Source organism: Heliangelus exortis, chromosome 3 (assembly GCF_036169615.1).
Source record: "Heliangelus exortis chromosome 3, bHelExo1.hap1, whole genome shotgun sequence".
NCBI classification, from domain to species: domain Eukaryota; kingdom Metazoa; phylum Chordata; class Aves; order Apodiformes; family Trochilidae; genus Heliangelus; species Heliangelus exortis.
In genome coordinates, this window is record NC_092424.1 from 12606283 (window position 1) to 12626285 (window position 20003).

At 38.7% G+C, this 20003-nt stretch overlaps 1 protein-coding gene across 3 annotated transcripts in view; it reads left to right on the top strand.

Moving 5' to 3' along the window:
• The window catches only part of RASGRP3 (RAS guanyl releasing protein 3), a 57091-nt gene that overhangs the window by 22234 nt on the left and 14854 nt on the right, over window positions 1-20003 (top strand). For all 3 annotated transcript variants that reach the window (XM_071739230.1, XM_071739229.1, XM_071739231.1), the window contains exons 2-9: window positions 6428-6618; window positions 8130-8224; window positions 8861-8931; window positions 10156-10287; window positions 11307-11454; window positions 13663-13836; window positions 14212-14328; window positions 14617-14892. In XM_071739230.1, the coding sequence (XP_071595331.1) occupies window positions 6549-6618; window positions 8130-8224; window positions 8861-8931; window positions 10156-10287; window positions 11307-11454; window positions 13663-13836; window positions 14212-14328; window positions 14617-14892 (1083 nt within the window). In that variant the 5' untranslated portion in view covers window positions 6428-6548. The remainder of the gene's footprint in view (window positions 1-6427; window positions 6619-8129; window positions 8225-8860; window positions 8932-10155; window positions 10288-11306; window positions 11455-13662; window positions 13837-14211; window positions 14329-14616; window positions 14893-20003) is intronic.

Below are 20003 nucleotides of genomic sequence, written 5' to 3' on the forward strand. Positions count from 1 at the left end.
TCTCAGGAATCATCTTGGTTATATTTCACAGAAAGAGATAAGAACACTAAGCCAAGTACTGTCTAAGCAGCCCAAGCCTTAATCAAGTGACCTTTTTACCACTGAAAGTATTTGATCATGTGACTATCCATTAGCATTCCTCATGATTTCTGTAAGCTTCTCCTTTATGTTAAGTCAGCACGTATTGTACCCCATATGCTAATTTATGAACTTCTAGAAAGCAATATGTGGCTCTGAACTGAGAGTTTGGTAGTGCAGATGTGTAGACCCATTTAGTTTCTTACTTGAGGTCCTATTCATCTAACCACTGTTCCTGTGGAAAAATAGATGTCTGGGACTCCAAATAATTTATAATACTCTTGTATGTTAATTGGGTAACCTATAATGACTTCAAAGTAAATATTTAGCCCAGTGGACTCTTTTCTCAAAGTTAAGTGTAATGAAATACATTTTGACAATTTGTGACTTGCACACTTTTGTGCTGAGGTGACAGATGCTCATCCCTTGGTGGTTATACTGGCTGTAAGTGGCAAGGATTTGGCAGCAGTGGGGCTGCAGGCATGGCCTCCATGGGAGGAGGTCAGGGGCTGCCTTGTGCCTGACACGGTTACTTCCAGAAGTCTTTGAAAGGAACCCATTGCAGGACACAGCTGGGCTGATAGCATCTCTGAAAATACATTTAAGGAAAGGCAGAAAATGTTAAGGGGGAGGGAACACGGAGAAAACAAGAGAATAGAGAGGTGAAAGGAGCAACAGAGGGAATAACAAGGTAGGAGGAGTAGGAGGGGCTCTGGTGAAGCAGGTACTCCCCAGAAGGGACTGCAGGCTGTGGATAAGCCCATGTCAGAGCAGGTGAGTCTCTGAAGGGATTGTGGCCCCTGGAGGACCCATGCTGGGGCAGAGGACAAGAGTGGAGCAGGAGCAGCAGAGTGTACTGACCCTGACCTCCTGAGCAGCTCATTGCCTCACCAAAGGGACTGGGTACAACCTGCAGCAACAAGAAGGAGGAAGAGGTGCCTGGAGTGAAGCTCCTGTTCCTCCTGTTTTCTCCTTCATTGCCCTGCAGTGGGTGGGGACAGTGAGTGGCTGTGTGGGTGCCTGGCTGCTGGCTGGGCCCAACCCACCAGAGAGATTACCTTGGCTGAGGGTAGGTGAATGAGATGGAGTAGGTGGAACTTTATCCCAGGGAGTCTGCAGAGCTGTGGAGCCACTAGCATCCCCTGGACAGCGTCTCTTGTTAATATAAGGTTTGGCTTAAGCTGCCCACTGGCATTGCACACTTAGCCATCCCACTTACCCTCCCTTTTGAGACACAAATGTTCCCCTCTGCTCCAGAAAGAGTGAATCAAAGTAATAGAGTGCAGACAATTACTGTAGTTTATTGCTTAACTATTTATTGAAGATACGTAGCAAAGGTGAATGAGTACTGGTGAGTTACATCAGATGAGCCCAGGACTCTTATATTTTATTTTCATTCCTCTCCTGCTCCCAGCAAGGCTTGTTTCTTGCATTCATGGAGCAATGCCACGACCTCTCCCTTGTTCTCTGTCCTCGCTCCATATGTCAAACATTATTGTTAAGCCAGATGTGCCATTCTGCAGCCAGGGGAGCAGTGGCATGGGGCTGCCACCTAGCATCACTGCCCCTTCCTGCTTAGCACAGCTTCAGCATGTGTCAGACCCTGGAGAAACCTGACCACAGATGTCACTTGCTCAGTGTTTTCTAGAAACTGGCTTGTGTGTACTGCAATAAATTAACTGGTACTGACCACCAGCAAGAAACACTTCACTGCTTGGAGGGGAAAATCTTCAGAACCATGCATTAGACAATCAAGGGGCCTGTGTTGACTTGAGCCCAAACAAATATCTCAGTTGGACCTGTGTAGGCAAAGGTGCAGCCGTTATGTGTGCCAGCTGTGATTCTTGTTATGGTAATTACACAAATATGTATGGAGACCGATCACAAGAAAGGGCTTCATTCAAAGAGTCTCCACTATGCCTACAGGGCAGCAGTTGAACTCTATCCTGCAAAGCTTGCCCTGGACATGAGCAAGACAGGATAAAGGTGTAGCTTGAGAAGTAACTCTTGAACCTTCTCATGATACTCTTGATTTCTTACTGGGTTTTTGGGGTTTTTTTGGTTTTGTTTTGGGTTTTTGTTTTGGTTTTGTGTTGGAATTTTTTTTCTTTTTTTCTTTTTTTGGTTTGGTTTTTTTGTTTTTTTTTTTTGCATACTGCTACTGATTCAATGTCCCTGTTTAGCTGCTTGCCTTTAGCACTCTTTCTCCAGCATCCAAATGGAAGCCATTTAATGGGAGTGTACAGTGATATGTTGTGTAGGCTTAGAGGAGGGGGAGGCTAGGGGAGGTCTGGCTTACTTAAACCCCCAGGAATGTCCTAATCTTGTAAAGAATATGAGGCCTACGTGCAGGCCTCTGGAAAGTTTATGGATAAGCTGAGACCTATAGGTGCCTATGTGTCAAAGTTGAACTGTTTGTGTGTGGCTCTATTTATTGTCCTAAAGTAGAAAGAAAATAGCCCACTTTTAATTAATGAGTAAAACGCTACATGTAGATTTACTTTGGCTTGGCTAAAAAGATGTTTAAATTTCATTTAGCTAAACAAATATTGCTCCGTATGTCAAATTTAAGCCTATATAAACCCAGCTTATTGATTTAGCTTGCACCTGTAACCAATATAAATTGCTTGAAATCCAAGTGAAAGTGCCCACATATGGATGTGTGCTGGCTTGACATTTTAATATTAGTTAAATTGCCATAACTTGTAGGTGTGGACCTCCCCTTAGTAGCCTCCAGCAGTAGAAGTGATGTCTTTTGGTTTTATTAACAACAGTAGCCAACATTTAAAACTTGGCTGTGTGCTGCCCACTCTGTTCACACCATTTGATGCTTCTGCATAAAACCACAAGTTTACTGGCAGGGTATCTTGTTTCTTTTAAAAACAAATGTATTACACTTGACCATATCTATCTCAAGAGCTCACAGCCTACACGCTTGTTTTAAATACATCAGTCATGAAGGTCTGCAATAGTGCTATCTCAAGACTTCAAAATGTTGAATGTGAAATGCAATTACATGAAGGAAAGCCATCTGCTCAAAGAAACTGGGTGCATGTGGTGATTTGGGTGATGTCAAGACTTGGAAGAGACTCTGTCTTGCAGTATCATGAATTCTTCCCTCTGGACACACCACTGCAGGTGTTTCTGCTCTCACATTAAGTAGGAGATGTACATCCCACAATGTATTTAATGATATAAAATATGACATGCCTGATACCATGTCCTTTAGACTCTTGGTTTTGTGGGAACAGTAAGGCTTATATTGATCATTTTCCTATGAATTAATTTTCCTTCACCCATTCCTGACTATTGCCTTGAAGTCACTTCCCAGCATGCAGTGGGTTCCCAGCAAGACTCAGAGTGGAGTCTGTAACTTCAAGTGGCCTGTTTAAGAAATTAGAATATATATCTGTGGAGTATTGTGTTTCCTGTGTCCTTAATGGCCTCTGTTAACCACAATAAACACAAGAAGATTTATAATTCCATTATAAGGCAAAAATTTATTTTTTAAAATTTCATACTAGTTTTCAGACATCTACTAGCTGTGTGATCTCATTGAGTGATCTCTGTTTTTCCTATCCAGCTTTCCTGAATATTCCTGAAATAGATGGATGGCAATGAGAAGTCCCAGACTTACACTGGGAAGCACCTGGGAGGAAGGGATTCTCTATATTATCTTAATTTGAATGTCCAGCTTCACCTTTGGCAATAATTTTTTTTATGATAACCACTTATTTCACAGTTTTAATTATTTACATGCATTATATATATGTATAATGTACATAGATATTTTTGTATATTGATTGTTATACAGGTGTGTGCATATATATATTATATACCTGTGTTATTACATCTGTGGGGGTTTTTTTACTTCTTGTTTTTTTGTAGTTCAATAGCCACTTACTATGAAAATATAATCTCTTTAATTTATGTAGATTAAATTTATAGCTGTGTTTTATTTGTGCATCTCTAGGGGTTTTGTTGTGGTGTGATACCATCATGGCATAATAAAGACAAGACTTTTGTTGTAGTAGTAGTGTTCTAGTAGAGCATCAGTGCCTAATAACTCAAAAAATTATGTGATGGTTGTGGTTGTTGGAGTCAAGGTATGTGATTTCAGGTTTTGGCTCAGCTGTGGGTACATGGCTTAGCCCCAGTCAGCAAGTTTCCAAGCACTGGAAATATTTTATTCTTCTTTTAGAAGCATTATGAGAATAAAACCCTTTAGTAGTCTAGGCTACATAGGCTGCTTGGGGGGATGCAACACGTTTGATATTTGGGGTATTGCAACATTCGGATCTAGGTATCTACTGGCAAAGTAGCTGTCACGTAATTTTTAAAAATCCTACTATTTTACATGGAGTTTTATTTGTTTTTTATTATATGGCTGCCTTAATACTTTTGCCAACAGAAGATATGGATGATATTCTCCTTTGCTATATATTACATGTATTATATAATGTAAGAATAACAAAGATGTAAGGCACATCAACTCTTATCCCCTCCTACATTTCGTGCTCAGCAGTTTTTGAAGGAGAGGCAGAAAATGCAATAGCTTTTCCCAATTCTGTTTTTTAAAGATCTGAGTAAAATTATTTTGAAATACTTATGTAAGTTTTATTTTATTTTTCTCCTCTAGAAAAAAAAAAAAAAAAAGCAAACCTAAGTCAGCTGAAGTTGGAAGAGCTAGATAGCTGGCTCTCTGAAAAATCAAGCCACTAATTTAAGTACTTAGAGAAGGATTTTGGGATAGTCAAAAGGACAAATATGTCCAAAGTGGGATTCTAGCAAAAGTTAGGTGCCAAAGTACAAAGCTGTGATCTTGGAAAACACTGCTCAACTGCTGGCTGACTCTCAAAGAAAGTAAACTAAGAAAAGTATCTACTTTGGGGTTTTTTTCCTTTAAATACATTAACAGTCTTGGCTCATGGGTGTCCTGACCACCAGGAGGTTACAGAGAGAGTAGATCTACGGAAAACTATCCAGTGCAGGACATTTTTCCATGTCCTGGGATGCAGCGTGTGCTGCTGGAGTGCCCCTGGCCAACTTAGTGGTCAGGATTTGCATGGGCCAGTGATGGGCATTTTGCACTTGCCAACTCTGTCTGGGAGACTGAGGGACTTCACTGGCATCTATATGGGCCAACCCCTGCTACTCACCCTCTGCTCCTGGGAGTTGTTCTGGTCAGCTTGGTGGTGCAGAAATAGGCTGAATGAGCAGTTTTTTCTTCTGCAAGCTCTGTGCTCATTGTAGCAGTGGCATTTATGGGGGTTCAGGTGGCCAGTAAAAAGGGTGAAGGATTCAGTCCTACAGGGACTGAATGTGCAGTACCAGGTCTGAGGTATGTTAGATTTGAAAAGCTTTATATTCATGAATGAATTGAGGCAAGTTTGTCAGTGCTTTGTATGACCAGTACTAAAAAGTTAAGCTACATGCCACAACTTCTGAAAATAAATTTCCCAAATTCTTGCATTGTTTTATTTCAAGGACTGTTTTAGCTCTGCTCTCGGCTTTTTTTTTTTTTTTTTTTTTTTTTTTCCGATAAAAGTCACTAGATGTACATTATTATTTTTTGTCACATTTCAAACACTTGGTATGGTCAGGCAGTAGTGGGGCTTAGTCACAGATAATAAAAAAAATACTGATTTCTTCTCTTCTTTAAATATAAGCTGTAAAATTCTTTCTGAAAACTTTGAGCAGAGTATTATCTGTATCTTCCAGGCAAATGGATATTTGATAATGAAATGCATAGTAGATGCATAATGCAATGCAGAAATTTCTGTATGGGTTCAGCTTTCTTTGAGTGTTCAGCTACTGTGGGAAAATTTATTTTAAAAATCTGCAGGGACTGATCTTGAGGTTCTTTAAAAAATCACCTCCTAGTTTAATGTTTGCTATGAACTTCATTAAACATTTTATGCAGGCTCTGCCAATTAAGGCCATTAGTGTTACCATGAACGATGACCTTAAGGAAAAAAAATGGTTATGCTTAAGAACCTAAAAGCAGGGTTATTAACAAAAAGTGACTTATCAAGTGTAAATAAAATGACCTGCACAAAATGTGCGTCATTGCACATGCATGCTCTCATTTGCCATCTGGTTTCTCTTTTGTGACCCTTGCTGTGGATTTATTTTGTACCAGGGTGAACAGTTTTTGTACTGGGTGAACAGCTGAACAACACTTAAAAGCACAAGCTGGGATGCAGGGAAAGCTTACAGCTGCCCTTCACGTGCTCCGTGTCATGTGGAGAAAGACCAGTTTATATAAAGATGAGTTGAACTGTAAACATTGCATTCTGATAAGTCTTCCACATAGTCATATAATCATGGTTTCTTTTACTTTCTTCAGATTTTCCTTGAAGTCCAACTAAGAATGCAACCAACAATAAAGTGAAAAAGCTGTACAGCTCAAGAAGCATCCTTCTACTTGGTGAAAATGTCTCTTATTTTTTGACAACGATTAAAGGACAATGGGGTCAAACACACTTGGGAAGGCTGCAACATTAGATGAGCTTTTGAATGCTTGTATTGAAATGTTTGGTATGCTTTTTCAATATTTTACTTTGCTGTTTTTGAAATCCATCTTATAATATATAACCTCAACTGTTCTCTGATTTAGCCAGTCTTTCCCTTGGCAAACAACATTTCTGTTTTGTAAAATTTTCCATGTTTCATTTTGGCCCAGAATCACATGGGCCTGAATTTTAATCACATGGATAGTGTATTAAATGTTATTAATACTGATAATGTGCAACAGCGATTACAGTGGTTTTTAAACTGCTGGCCTTCACCAAGAGAAGCATTTAGTTGAATTATTCAAGGAGTTATTTCTGGCATTGATATTATTTCTGGCATTGATATTGTCTTGAGTGGTTACACAGCTGCATTTCTGACCGGTCATTTTTTTGAAAGGTTTTCTGTATCATCATGCAATAATTGGCAAGAATATGACTTAAGGCTAATGTAATCTTTTTCTCTTATTAAAATGTGATGTATCAGGTTTGAGGGAAAGAAGTGATGAAATAGACTTTGATCCATAACACCATTAATCATGACATATGTCACATTGCAGTCAGATGAGTTCATGGATGGGCTTAAGTGCTTTCAAATGGGTCCTTAATTCACAAAACCATGTTTAGATTCTCTTGAAATGCAGGACAGATTGTGATTGCTGCAATTTTTTTCCCTTTGTGGAGAGAAGTAAGTATCTAAAGGTGAGAGAGATGAAATAATCAAGGAGCAGATCTTGCTGCTGACTATAGTTCATCCCCATATATTCATGTTTGTAGACCACTATCAAACCTGTTCTAAATACTTGATCAGAAGTGGTAGAGCCCATATACTTGTCTGTTGGAAATCATACCTCTCTTCCTTGTATAGTCTCTTGACAAATGTAGTCCATGTGTGGTTCCCATTTCATACATGTGTACCAACTACTGTCTTCTGGAAGAGTGACAGAAAAATAATCTAAGATTGCAGTTGTTGAGGAACACTAATGGTCAACCAACATGCAAGGGAACAGCCCTTTTTGTAGTCATAGTGGCTGTTGCAAATACTCAAGGATTCGTACAGCAGCTGGAACAGAACCCTGGGCATGGATGTGAGATGCTGCTTTGAAATGTAATTCCTTGTAATTACCAGCATAAAACTATAAAGATGCACCAAAACAAATATTACAAGCACAAATAATCTCCTCTCCCTTTTTGTGGGCTAGTTTTAGATTTGTTCTTTGGATTACTGTCAGTCTCTTTGTATGATGTTTAGCATAGTTTTGCCCAAACCCCTTTTTTCTAGCTCTGGTCTATTATCTACACTGCCTATTATTTTACCTACCACTAAAATCGAGCAGTAATTATCACTAAAGCATCTTTTGTGTTCTTTGGTTTTATTTCCTATTTATTTGGTAGATAAAGATCCAGCATTTCCACTTTTGACCCTTTCTCTCTGAATCCACTTGAAGAATAATATTCATGACTACTTGAAGGATAATGACTACTTGAAGAATAATGTTCATGACTAATGTGGTTAACTCACTGGTTTCTCTTTTGCAGATGAGAAAGGAAATCAGTGCTCCAGTCATTTGCCAAGAACCTTTCTTTTAATGCACCGTTGGTACTTGCCTTCCACAGAGCTGGCTGGCAAGCTGCTCTCCACATATCCTTTCAGAAGGACTTGCAATCTGAGACATTACATGGCAAAAGCAGATTGTTTCTGTGACTGCAAGTAAAAAGCTGTCAATTGGTGATAAACAAGCTTGAGGGATGAGATATTTTTTCATCCTAGAGGGTGGAAGTCTTTGAGCCTCTTTCTGCTACTGGTTGTGGACTTCTATCTGTGCAAGTTCGCTGAGGTACTGAATCAACTTTGAACAAAGAAAATAGATTGCCAAGGTAACTTTTCAAACATGTAATGGCTGGATGGTTTTGGACTAGCATAAAATTTAAATGGTAGCTAAGCACATGTGTAATTTAAACCTCTTAAAGACTTCAGTAACCAGAAATATTATTGTATTTGGTTAGCCAGGGCTGGCAAGAAATTGTCCAGCATAATATTCAGTATAGTATAATAGAAGTGTTTTTGCTAGAGCAAAAAATAAAACATCATCCAGGAAATGGTCTGTGTCCCCTAAAATGCTGTGAAAGTGAATGAAATATCAGAACGTACTGTGGTAAGCTTTAGAAAAAAAGATTATTACTGTCTTTTACTCAGCTGGTCTAGTGTCAGAGTCTTATGTGGATAAAACCAGCATTACTGAATCAAGGCACACAAAGCTTTCTTTAACTATCCTACATACAGAGATGCCAGTGGGGAGAACTGCAATGAATTCAGATTAAAAATCTGCTATTTCATGAGGTAAGCAAGCTTCTGGCCCTCTAGCATTTTGTTTTGATACTTCTGTGAATATTATCAATGTAGCTTCCTTTTTTTAAGATTAAAACTAAACAATTAAAATGCAATTTTTTTCTTGTTTGTTTGTTGGTTGGTTTTGTTTGGGTTTTTTAACTTGATCTCCTGTCCATAATGAAGATGAATTTCTGTGCTTTGAAAGCAGTCATTTCCTTTGAAGCCTTGAAGACACTCAACTGTATTGATCTAAAAATTTGACTGGAAACTCGTGCTATGATTTACCTGGTACTTGCATGAGTATCCTAGAGAGAGGCTAGCTCAGTGTCACACAGAGAAGAGACAAGTTTTGCTCCAAGACATAACCTAGTGTGACAGAGGAGGCTGTGTCTTTGCTGCCAGTGTCAGTTCACACAATCTCTACATCATTTATGATGACAGGAGTGTGTTAGAGATGCCAAAGCTGTTACAGGTCAAGCACATTCTGATCCTTGCACCAACTGTCTCTGAGATTGTGTCTATGGGAGAGCTTTCATCTGTTAGGCTGTGCTTGTGTAGCAACATCTCTCTATAAAAGAGAAAGCATGAACCTTTAAGCCAACATGCTGTAACTTGCTTCCCTCCAATAAAAGCTCCCTTCCAACCTCAACCATCCCATGACATGATTCTGTGAAATGTTTTTTCTTTCTGCCTCTAGACTAAGTTATATACCACTGTGAAGAAAGGGAGGGAGGTATTGAAAGCAGGACTGATAAAACCTTTTCTTAACCCCTCAAATAGAAGAGAAAACATCTCATTTACATGGTTATCACTCAAATTCACATTTTCATTGAAAAATCCTTTCTAAGCAGTTAGTGTCTCACTTGGACAAGGAGTAAGTGCAAGTGTAATTTTTGGATCCTGGCAGCATGAGTCCAGGACACACAGGTGTGTCTTTGGTCTGTGTAACCTGAGGCACCACTTTAATTTCATATTTCAATAGAATGCTGCTGTGTTTTGTTGTGTTGAGTTGACCAAAGGAAATTATATGATAAGGTGGCTTCTACTACTTCTACCACTACTTCTACTACTTCAGTGTCACACGTAATCACAGCAGCAACAAGTTGGGGTAGTGCCCTCTCTCTGCCCAAAAGCCATCAGGTCTGAAATATTTGTAGGTCCTATTAAGTAAAATGAGAGTATGTATATGCAACCACTGGATGTTGTCATTGAACCAGTGTCTGTGGATTTCAGATACTGGATTTTGGAATTTCCTGCGGAGTTTAACTTGGATCTTGGGCTGATTCGTTTGACTGAAGAGTTTCGAGAAGTAGCCAGCCAGCTTGGATATGAGGATCACATCCACCTCATTGATATCTCCAGCATGTAAGGACGTTAAGAGCTTCATCTTTCTCTCTGTAGCAGCAGAATTCTAGTTGACATTGTCTTCTAAATTTGAAGTTACTAAAAATTTGGAATTCTAGTTGTAGTGTGACAGTAAAGAGAAGACTCTTATCTGTATTTGTTTTTTAATAAATGGGAAAGAAATAATTTCCCTGACAAAAGGTAGTGCCAACTGTGTGATTAATATTACTTTTTTCCTTTATTTTTTCACACAAAAAGACAAGCATTACAGTGATTTGCATGTTGTGTAAATCTTCCATTTTCTCAGCTAAGTTTTCTTGTTCTCTCATCAGTAATCTGTTAATTTTCTCTACTTCTTTTCTTTGGTTTAACTGGATAGCTATTAGCATTCACATTTGTAGTTTTATTGCATCAAAATAATTACAGTACTATTTCCTTGACACATTGAAATGAAAGCTACCTTATAAACATCACCAGATGGGCTCTTGCATCTCACCTGATAATGTAGATTTTCTTTTAAAATATGGCCCTTGCATAGTGACTTTTCATTCTTAAAAATTTCATAGTAACACAGAATGACAACACTGCTAATCTCAAGGAATGCTGTGAGACTTCCTGCAAGAACAGTACCAGTGAAATCACATGAATATTGTCTCTAAAATCTTCATTTTAAAATATTGTTAGCAACCTCTTTCTGAAGTGCTTTTACTGCATATGGGTAGCAATTATTCCATTGTTTAAAGGAAAATTATTTACATTTATGTCCACCCACTTCTTACTGGTTTGTTAGCTCTTTGACTGACTGTTTCTGCTGGTTCATTGTTTCATACTCTTCAACAGAGTAAAAATTAATCCTTGATAGTATTCAAGAAGCTCTTCTGTTACGCACCTAGATGGGTGCTCTTACTGTTTGTTATGCATTGGATCAGAAAATTGATCTGAAAAATGATCTTTGATATTTCATATCATGTGTGCAAACCATGGAGTACACTCACATGTACCCAAATAGAAATGAGAATTGTATGTATTTTCTGTTGCAGTCCTTCCTATGACTGGATGAGAAGAGTTACACAGAGGAAGAGGATTTCCAAGAAAGGAAAAGCCTGCCTTCTCTTTGACCATCTGGAGCCCATTGAGCTAGCTGAACATCTCACTTTTCTGGAACATAAATCTTTTAGGAGAATTTCTGTAAGAAGTCTACAACTTTTTCACGTGTTAGGAGCCTATTCTTAAAGAGTGTTCACATGGTTTATCATTTATGACTTCTTTCCCTCAGCATTTCAGTGTAGTAAACCTTTATAAACTTTCACATGATGTACATAGCCATGGCTGCCCCAGCACTTCCAGGATTTTTTTCATGACTGATGCTTCTAGTAACCAAAGTTAATTTTGTGCTGATTACTGCTTAAAATTACTCCCATGTGTTGCATCAGTTGAGTAAACTAATACTGTCGTTCAAAATCTTCATGTTGGTTGTTTGGGGTTTTATTTTCCCAAGAAAAATGGTTAATTTACTTTCAGGAAACATCAGTCTTTGCAACAAATAATTTTAAAAAATACTGATATATATATATATGATCCTTCTGTAATCTCCACTCACTGCCAACCACTTCTGCATAAATTGTCCTTTCATTTGTCAGCTTAGGATCAGAAGATAATTCAGGTTGGAAGGGATGGCAGGAGACCTCTAGGCAAACCCTCTGCCCAAAGCAGGGTCAGCCCTGAGGTAGATCATGTTCCTCAGGGACATAGCCAGTGGGGTCTTGCAAAACCTGCAAGAACAGAGGCAACAGAACTTCTCTTTCCTTCTTCTCCCATATTTGCTCTGAGGGAAATTCAGATGTTGTTGCTCCTTTTCACACATGATTGTACATGACAAGGCATGTCAAAGGCAAAACAAGATGTGAAAATGGATTATAATGAATGCAGAAGCTGAAGAAAACATATTAGTAACTCAAATATCAAAAGAAATGCTGATTTCTTCTGGCAAATATAGATGTGAAAATGTCACATGATGCCACTGTATCTGGTGGCACATGGGAGAAATAAGTTCTTAAGATGACAAGTTCTCTTCAACAAACAGAGGATACTTTTTTTTTTTTTTTACAGTGTTTAGGAGCATGAAAGAAGTCAGACTCCAAAACTAAGATAAATATATGATTTTCTTTTGTTCATTTCAAGAGAGGAAGGAAAAAGAGATCAACAAGGAGCGGAGACCAGTCTAAATAGAATCACTTTTGATGTTATTTGATAATGTTCAAAGGGTTATTGCCCTAGACCTCAAACACCATACAGAGACCTGTGCAATGCTAACCTCAAAGAAGGAGGGAGGGACAAGAAAAAAGGGATGGATTACTAACTAGACCTCAGATACATTTTAATTCCTTTGGGAATTCCAGAAAGAAAACTCAGATCTGTGATAGTGTTTCTTTTTCTTCTCTGTTTCTAATTTGTCTGTTAATTCTTCAACTTGATTTTTTCTGTCTCAAATGTTTCTTAGCAATCCATTAGAGTTAACTAATCTTATACTATCCTGTAATGCAAGGAAGAGGTTGTTGCTTGCTAAAGAGATGTGTTGCTTGTTTATATGCAACTGGTAACCAGAAAGTTGTAAGAATGATACATTTCCAGGAAATAAAATAAAAGGCACACCACAAAATGTGGAGGTTGAAAAATGAGCCCAGTATCGCTAACTTAATTTAAAAGAACAATTAAGAACTGCTACAGAGAAAAAAACTAGCAATCATTTGGAGATGTCAATAATTTTCTGTATACTAGTCAGAAATGTAAGAATGCCACTTATTTTGGTAAGATGAAAGTGTTATCTCAAAGTTATGTAACTGTAAAAGGTGATTAGTCTGAATCCTATGTTTGGTTTTACCTATTTAAAAAAAATGGGTGGGAGAAAGAAAGGCAGTTTAAACTGTAATAGAAAGTATTTTAAAGTTTCTGAACACTCAGATACTGTTTATCTGCATCTCTGAGACAAGCATCTGTTTAAGAGCAGATGCCATCATACAGTCTCCTAGCAGACAATTTTTGACCAGCCAAGACCAAGAAACCTGTTTAGGCAGGCATTGCTATCAGCTCCCTGGACAAATTAGGACTATGTCATAAGCTTCTTAAAATCTGTCTTACAGGGACAGCTGAAAAATGTTTTACAATCATTTAGGGAAATCTTATTCTTTTGATCTTGACAAACAAATACAAAATTTTTAAGTTGACATTTAAGTAATTTTACAAAGCGACCAAAGCAATGAAGCTGTAAGAAAGAACCGATGTACAGCAGAGTCTCCTGACCCTGAGTCTTTGTCACTTCCTAAACAAGAAGAGCTTTTGGAGAAAAAAAAAGTTGTCCCCTGTTTTATTGAAAATGGCTTTCTTCTCTTATCTTAGTTCACAGACTACCAAAGCTATGTGATCCATGGCTGCTTGGATAACAATCCTACTTTGGAGAGATCTATTGCTTTATTTAATGGTATCTCCAAATGGGTCCAGCTCATGGTTCTCAGCAAGCCAACACCCCAGCAAAGGGCAGAAGTCATCACAAAGTTTATCAATGTTGCACAGGTAATTATTGCGTACGAGTTTTTAGTGCAATAGCACAAATGGAGACTGCAGTAAACAAATGAACAGGATGTCCTTTGTACTGTTTCCTCAGTGAGTAGCCTATTCAAAACCACTGCAGGTTATTTGTTCAGGTGTGGTAATGTATGCATTTTTTAACTAGCAGACATAATGATTTTTTTTTATTATTCTGATTGACAATTGTCATTATTATCTGCTTCTTGTGGAGCTGAGCTAAAAAATGTTATGTCCTCTTGTTTATTGATTTCTGCTTTGGCAGTGATAGGTTGTCTCCTTTTGCTTGTCATGTGTGACACTGAATAGCTGCCACATATATTTCCTTGATTTTCAATTGTGCATGATCAATCTCTCCTGCAGAAGCTCCTTCACCTCCAGAACTTCAACACTCTGATGGCAGTTGTGGGAGGTCTAAGCCACAGCTCTATTTCTCGCCTGAAAGAAACTCATTCTCATCTTTCTTCGGAAGTTACAAAGGTATGGTAGACTCCAGAATATAGACATCCTGAGCAGAACATCACCCCTTTGAGGTCTCATGGGTTCTGCAGTGCAGGTGTCCAACAATACTTGGATCAAGGCAAGGCATCCTAACGGGCACTTTGGTTGCATTCCACTTGGTGGTGAAGGATCAGCTCTGCTTGATTTCCTCAGCCAGAGAGGAAATTAACTCTGTAAACACTCCGACATAAATTATGTTCATTTAAAATAGGTTAAGGAAATGCTATGAATTTTTTCTCAGAGGCTTGCTTCTCTGGCTGTTTGTAGGACTGGAACGAAATGACAGAACTTGTCTCTTCCAATGGAAATTACTGCAACTACCGCAAGGCTTTTGCTGACTGTGTTGACTTCAAAATTCCTATTTTAGGAGTTCACTTGAAAGACTTGATTGCTGTCCATGTCATTTTTCCTGACTGGATAGATGAGAACAAAGTAAATATAGTGAAAATGCAGCAGCTTTCCATCACCTTGAGCGAACTGGTTTCCCTGCAAACTGCTTCTCATCATTTAGAGCCCAATATGGATTTAATTAACCTGCTAACCGTAAGTAGTGAGCACATTTCAATTCACTTCTCTTATTCAGATATTGTGTGCCAGTAGGAATATTTACATAATATTGCAGGTATCCCTGTTTTGTAAAAGGAAAGGGAGAGAATACAAAGCAAACAAGTTCATGAGGTGTGAATAAAGTCAAGGAGAGTTTCACTACTGTAGCATGTGATAGCTAGAAGCACAAAGGATTGTTATCAGTTAATTATTTTAAGGATGACAGAAAGGGGGGTGGTTTTGTGTCAGGGAAATCAAAAACTAAGTTCTGACTTTTTAGCATTGAGGCTTCTGTCTCTGGAGCAAACATGGGTTGATGTGTTGACATGGACATACAAGTGAAATCCCAACATGGCCATCACTGTAGTTGCTCTCCTGTGCTTTGTGTGCAACACAGAACCCTTCCTGTCCAGTAAATAAAAGTGGCCCTGAATGGTATTAAAGAGCTCCTGCAACTTTCCTCTCCCCTTCCTCTTCCTTGGCAGTGGCTATATTTGGGAAGGTTTGAAACTTGCACACACAGATTGAAGATTAGGATTTGAATCCTATTTCAAACCAAAGAAAAGTGAGATTTCAAAGACTCAATAAAACATTTTTTTAAAAAGAGATGCAACTAACAATGCTAAAAATATTTCATTTCCAGTGCCCTTTTCAATAGGTAGACAGTGACTATCTGCTCTTAGTGAATGCTAAATGCTAAAAAAAAAATCTGAAATGTGGAGCCTGAACCATCAGACCAGATCCTGTTTCTATAAACTGTTAGTCATTTTAGCACTGATCTTAACTGCAGCAGTGTCTGACCCAGCACCACATTTTTTTCAGGTCACATGCAAAAAACCCCAGTGCCCCAGTTGTTTGTTATAAACTTATGTAACTAACTTAGAGAGATTTCTTCTGTTTCTCAGAACCTACTCTCTGGAGATGTGGGAAGCAAATTCCAGCTTTTCCTCAGTCAAGTTACAGACTTGAGGTGACTCATTACCTGGCTCCTTCTAGGTACATGCATTAGCTGGAGGGCTATTTTGCAGGTGCTTTGAATTGTTTCCTTTTATGCTTTACCTTGAAATGCTCACAAGTGGGCATATCTCAAAATTAAGCAGAGGTTATAGTGTGGATTTATGCTGGGACTGATCAGGTACAGGAGTTTACGCTATGGAGGCAAACAAATAGGAGCCTGAGTTTGAAGCAACCAAGATGGTGTTGATATACCTGTGGCTTCATTTTGATGAGGAATGGGAAAGTTTGGGTGGATAGCAAAACCTATCCTATTGCACTTTGTATGGACCAATCTGGGAAAAAGTCCTAACCACTGTTAGTAAGATTGGGAGGAGAAGGGACAGTGTATTGCCCACTGCAACACCCTAATTGAAATACTAGATTATAAAGCTAGGTATTTATTATCTCGTTTTGTTTCAGAAGGGACTGACAGTCACTTTCTTATCTTCTGCCACTCTTTCCTTCCCTGCTTGTTTCTGAAAGTTTGACTTAGAGTTTCTTATGGTTTGACTGTGAGCAGGGGGAAGTGGAACCTCAGGTTTTAGAGAACTGAGCAATAAGAAACTGAGCCCTTGAGGGCAGAAATTAGACAATGTGAAGTGAGACATGGAAGCTGACCCACTCCTGACATTTTCATTAGATGTTCTCTCTTTTAGTTGTCAGAGTGCTTTGCAAAATGAGCAGAAAGCTTCAAATGTTTCTGAGATCTTGAAGGTTCATTCTCACCAACCTGAACTCCTGTATTTTGTCTCTTTTTCAAGTTTTGGAATATTTTCCTTAGTTTGTTTTAGCAAAATTATATTAATTTTATTTAAATCTATATAATCTTGAATTCAATATATATCATTTACTAGGAGAAGCAACCGAGTACATGACAAGTACTTTTTTCCTTACTGTGGATTAATGTATTCATTCCTAATAAAACTGCTGATTTTGGTTACATCTGAGCTGATCTGATGGTAAAAAGTAAAGCTGTATGCTGTAATGTTGATACCAGACCTGACCCTGGGTTAAAATCAACTTATGCTGCTTTTTACCTGTTAGCATGATTCCATGGTCATACCTTTCAGTAATGATGGAGACTGCCACAGGTATCCTAGGGTGACATCTGTAGGTATCCTAAAGCATTCAAGGGTAATCCTCTCTTCATAGTAGTGATTGGAAGTGCAGTTCTGAGACAATAAGGTTTGATAGTGCCTGAATTTTAGTTTAAGACGGTGGCTCCTGGAGAGAATAAAACCTAATTTCTACAAAATGTTCCTGTACCTGAATTTTGGTACATGAAGTAACATTATGAATATTCAAATATTGCCACTTTTCTTCCAATATGTTCTGTCCCCATTTGTATGTATTAATATCTTACAATACATTTTTCTACAGTTGTCTCTTAAGCAGCAATAATGAACTTATATAATAGATGAAATGTTTTTGTCCATCTTTGTTAATAAAAAAAAAAAAAATCAATTATAGGCTGTGGACAGAGAAAGAGGAGAAGAAAGCTAGGATTGCAGCCCAAAGCTGACAAGAAGGGACTAAAAATAGTTGACCTTGCTATGTGCAAATGGTCTTTTAGCAGATTTACACTCCCTAGCTGCCCAAGTCACCCTCAGTTTTCAGAGGCTAAAGAAGTAATTGTTCTATTTATAGGTAGAGCTTCCTTCTCCAACACAAACTGTAAATTTTTTTTCTCATCTTTAACTTACTTAGGTAAAATCTCTTTCAAAACTAGTAAATGAGCATAAACATGTTGAAGTGTTTCATTTGCGTGTGAACCAGCTGACCCCAAATATTTTTTCAATTCTGTTCTTTTTCCATTTAGCTGCTTATATTCAGGCAGGCTTTTGGTAGGTGTTTCGTCCTGATAAGCAATGTGTAAATCTCTTGCCTGGCCTCCATCCCTTGTAGCATTGCTTTTTACACAACACTTAGCAAGTGCTAACAGCCTGGCCTGTGCTTGCTGGACAAGTAAAGCCCTGGGTGCTGGTTTTCTAGTGAAACAGTTTGCCCAAAAAAGATAAAATGGGAATTTCATCTGTGCAGGGGAATTTGCCCTGGTCTTTCTTTTCCTCAGTAGTGGAGGCCCATCTGCTCTGGGGGAGCTGATACCTTTCAAGTGGTTTGGAAATGGTGATGACTGGGGAGACGGTGTTGAGAGACATGAAGTGAGAGTTTGGTTTAAAAGCTGGGGCAATAGCTTAGTAATAAACTCCAGGGCACCTGGTCGAGGGTCCTATGGGCATTTTTCTGATGCTATTTTGTACATAGACCTAAAGGGTGAATGGGGAACAGGAGAACTCAAATCTGTGGTTTCAGTGGTAGCTGTTGAATAGAGACCATTTTGGAAAGTTGAGGCTCTCCTTTGATTCTGGGGTCTGCCCACAAATTTGGAAGTCCACTTCCCTTTTGCATCTTACTGTCAGCATTAAAAAATCAGCTTATAGCTCACAGAATTTCAGCTTTGAACAAGCAGCTGAAAGAAGCCAGTATTTTGCATGGAAGTTATAATGCCACAAATGAAGCAAAAATCTCTTGCATGGAGGGCAGTGAGACAAATGTCAGGCTGACTGGCATAGGAGATGGCAAAATATGAGGGGAGCTTTAGTGATGCAAGTCTTTGCTTGGTCATGTGTAAATGAGTGATTTATGTGGGCAAGAGAAGTAAATGTGCCACGACTCAACTGCTGGTGTTACAAGAATATGGGCTCACATCATCAGAAGTGCATGCTTGCTCTTACTCTGTGTGGCTTTTCCTACTTTTCTACCTTCTTGGCCACACTTGCTCCATCTCTGTTGACTCTGCACTCAGTTCTGCACTGGTCCCTGGCATCTGCAGCCTGGAGCTAAGGAACAGAAGTAGTAAAAGAGGATGTAAGCATGAACATAGTGGTGCACTAGAGAGGAATGATAGTTCTAATGTCATATTCATCATTAGAAAACTTAACATTTGGTAAGGATGCTTAAGGGATTTCCTTACCTGCTGTGTAGTATTTTCACATTGTTTTTATTTCACAACATGAATAAAAGCCTGTGGGTAAATGTTCCATCACTTTCTGTGGATTGAAAGAGGATCTTAGTCTGTCAGATAGTCTGCTGTGTATTTATACTAGCTGCATTAGAACTTATTTTGTGCCACTATTTTTCCCCCACTATTTTTAGGTCTCAATAGCTATTTATCTAAGCTGTTCTGAGACTATATGCAAATTACTGGAAAGTCCCTGTCATATGTACAGTCTAGTGAAGAGAATGAGAAATATCTAAGCAATCAGATTGAAAGTCACCCTCCCTAACTTGTGTTCAGTAAGCTCCATTCCAGTTACAAAAAAAGAAGCCATGCCTTTATGATCCCTCCTCAATACCCTCAAAAATTGCTTGGAAAAACAGGACAGCAATGGAAGGCAAATGAGAATGGAAACTGCCACCTACTGTAAAGGTTGTCCCGGGAAAACTCTGATTATACTTTTCCTGTCAGAGCAAAACTGCAAATAAAATATAAAATTAAAGCTTATATAACTGCACAGTCATCATGCTTGTAATTTTTGTGCTAGTATTTGAAACTTCTTTACTAGACAATACTTTCTGCTGTGTGTGCTTCCATACCGTGCCTAATGAAGTTATAACTTAAGTTTACAGTAAGGTCAGTTAAGTCAGGGAGGGGGAGATACAAACTTGCTCAGTAAACACTAAGGCATTTCCATCACCAAATCCACACCCCACTCATCTGGCCTGCTGGAAAAACATGCTCTTTATTTGGAACAGGGCAAGGTCTTTTCAACTAGCAATTTTTCTCTTGGTCCCAGTCTGACCTGATAATGTCCTTTGCTCCAACTGAGTTTGCTTGTTTTATAGTACCAAGAAGCTTAAGAATGCAGTCTCTGAATAACTAGCTACAGGAGCAATAGCTGCTACAGCACTTGCTGCATCTGATTTTTCTTTAGGAGAGAGCCTTACTCTGCCCTGTGACGGCAGCGTGGTGGCTGGGTGAAAGAACCTTCAGGATGTTTGGGCTTTCACTGGTGCCTGTAACTGACCTACAAAACACAAAAAAGCATAGTGTTACAGCCAGACCAAATAAATAATGCAAAATCTAGAGATTAATGAAGCCATGTAATTGC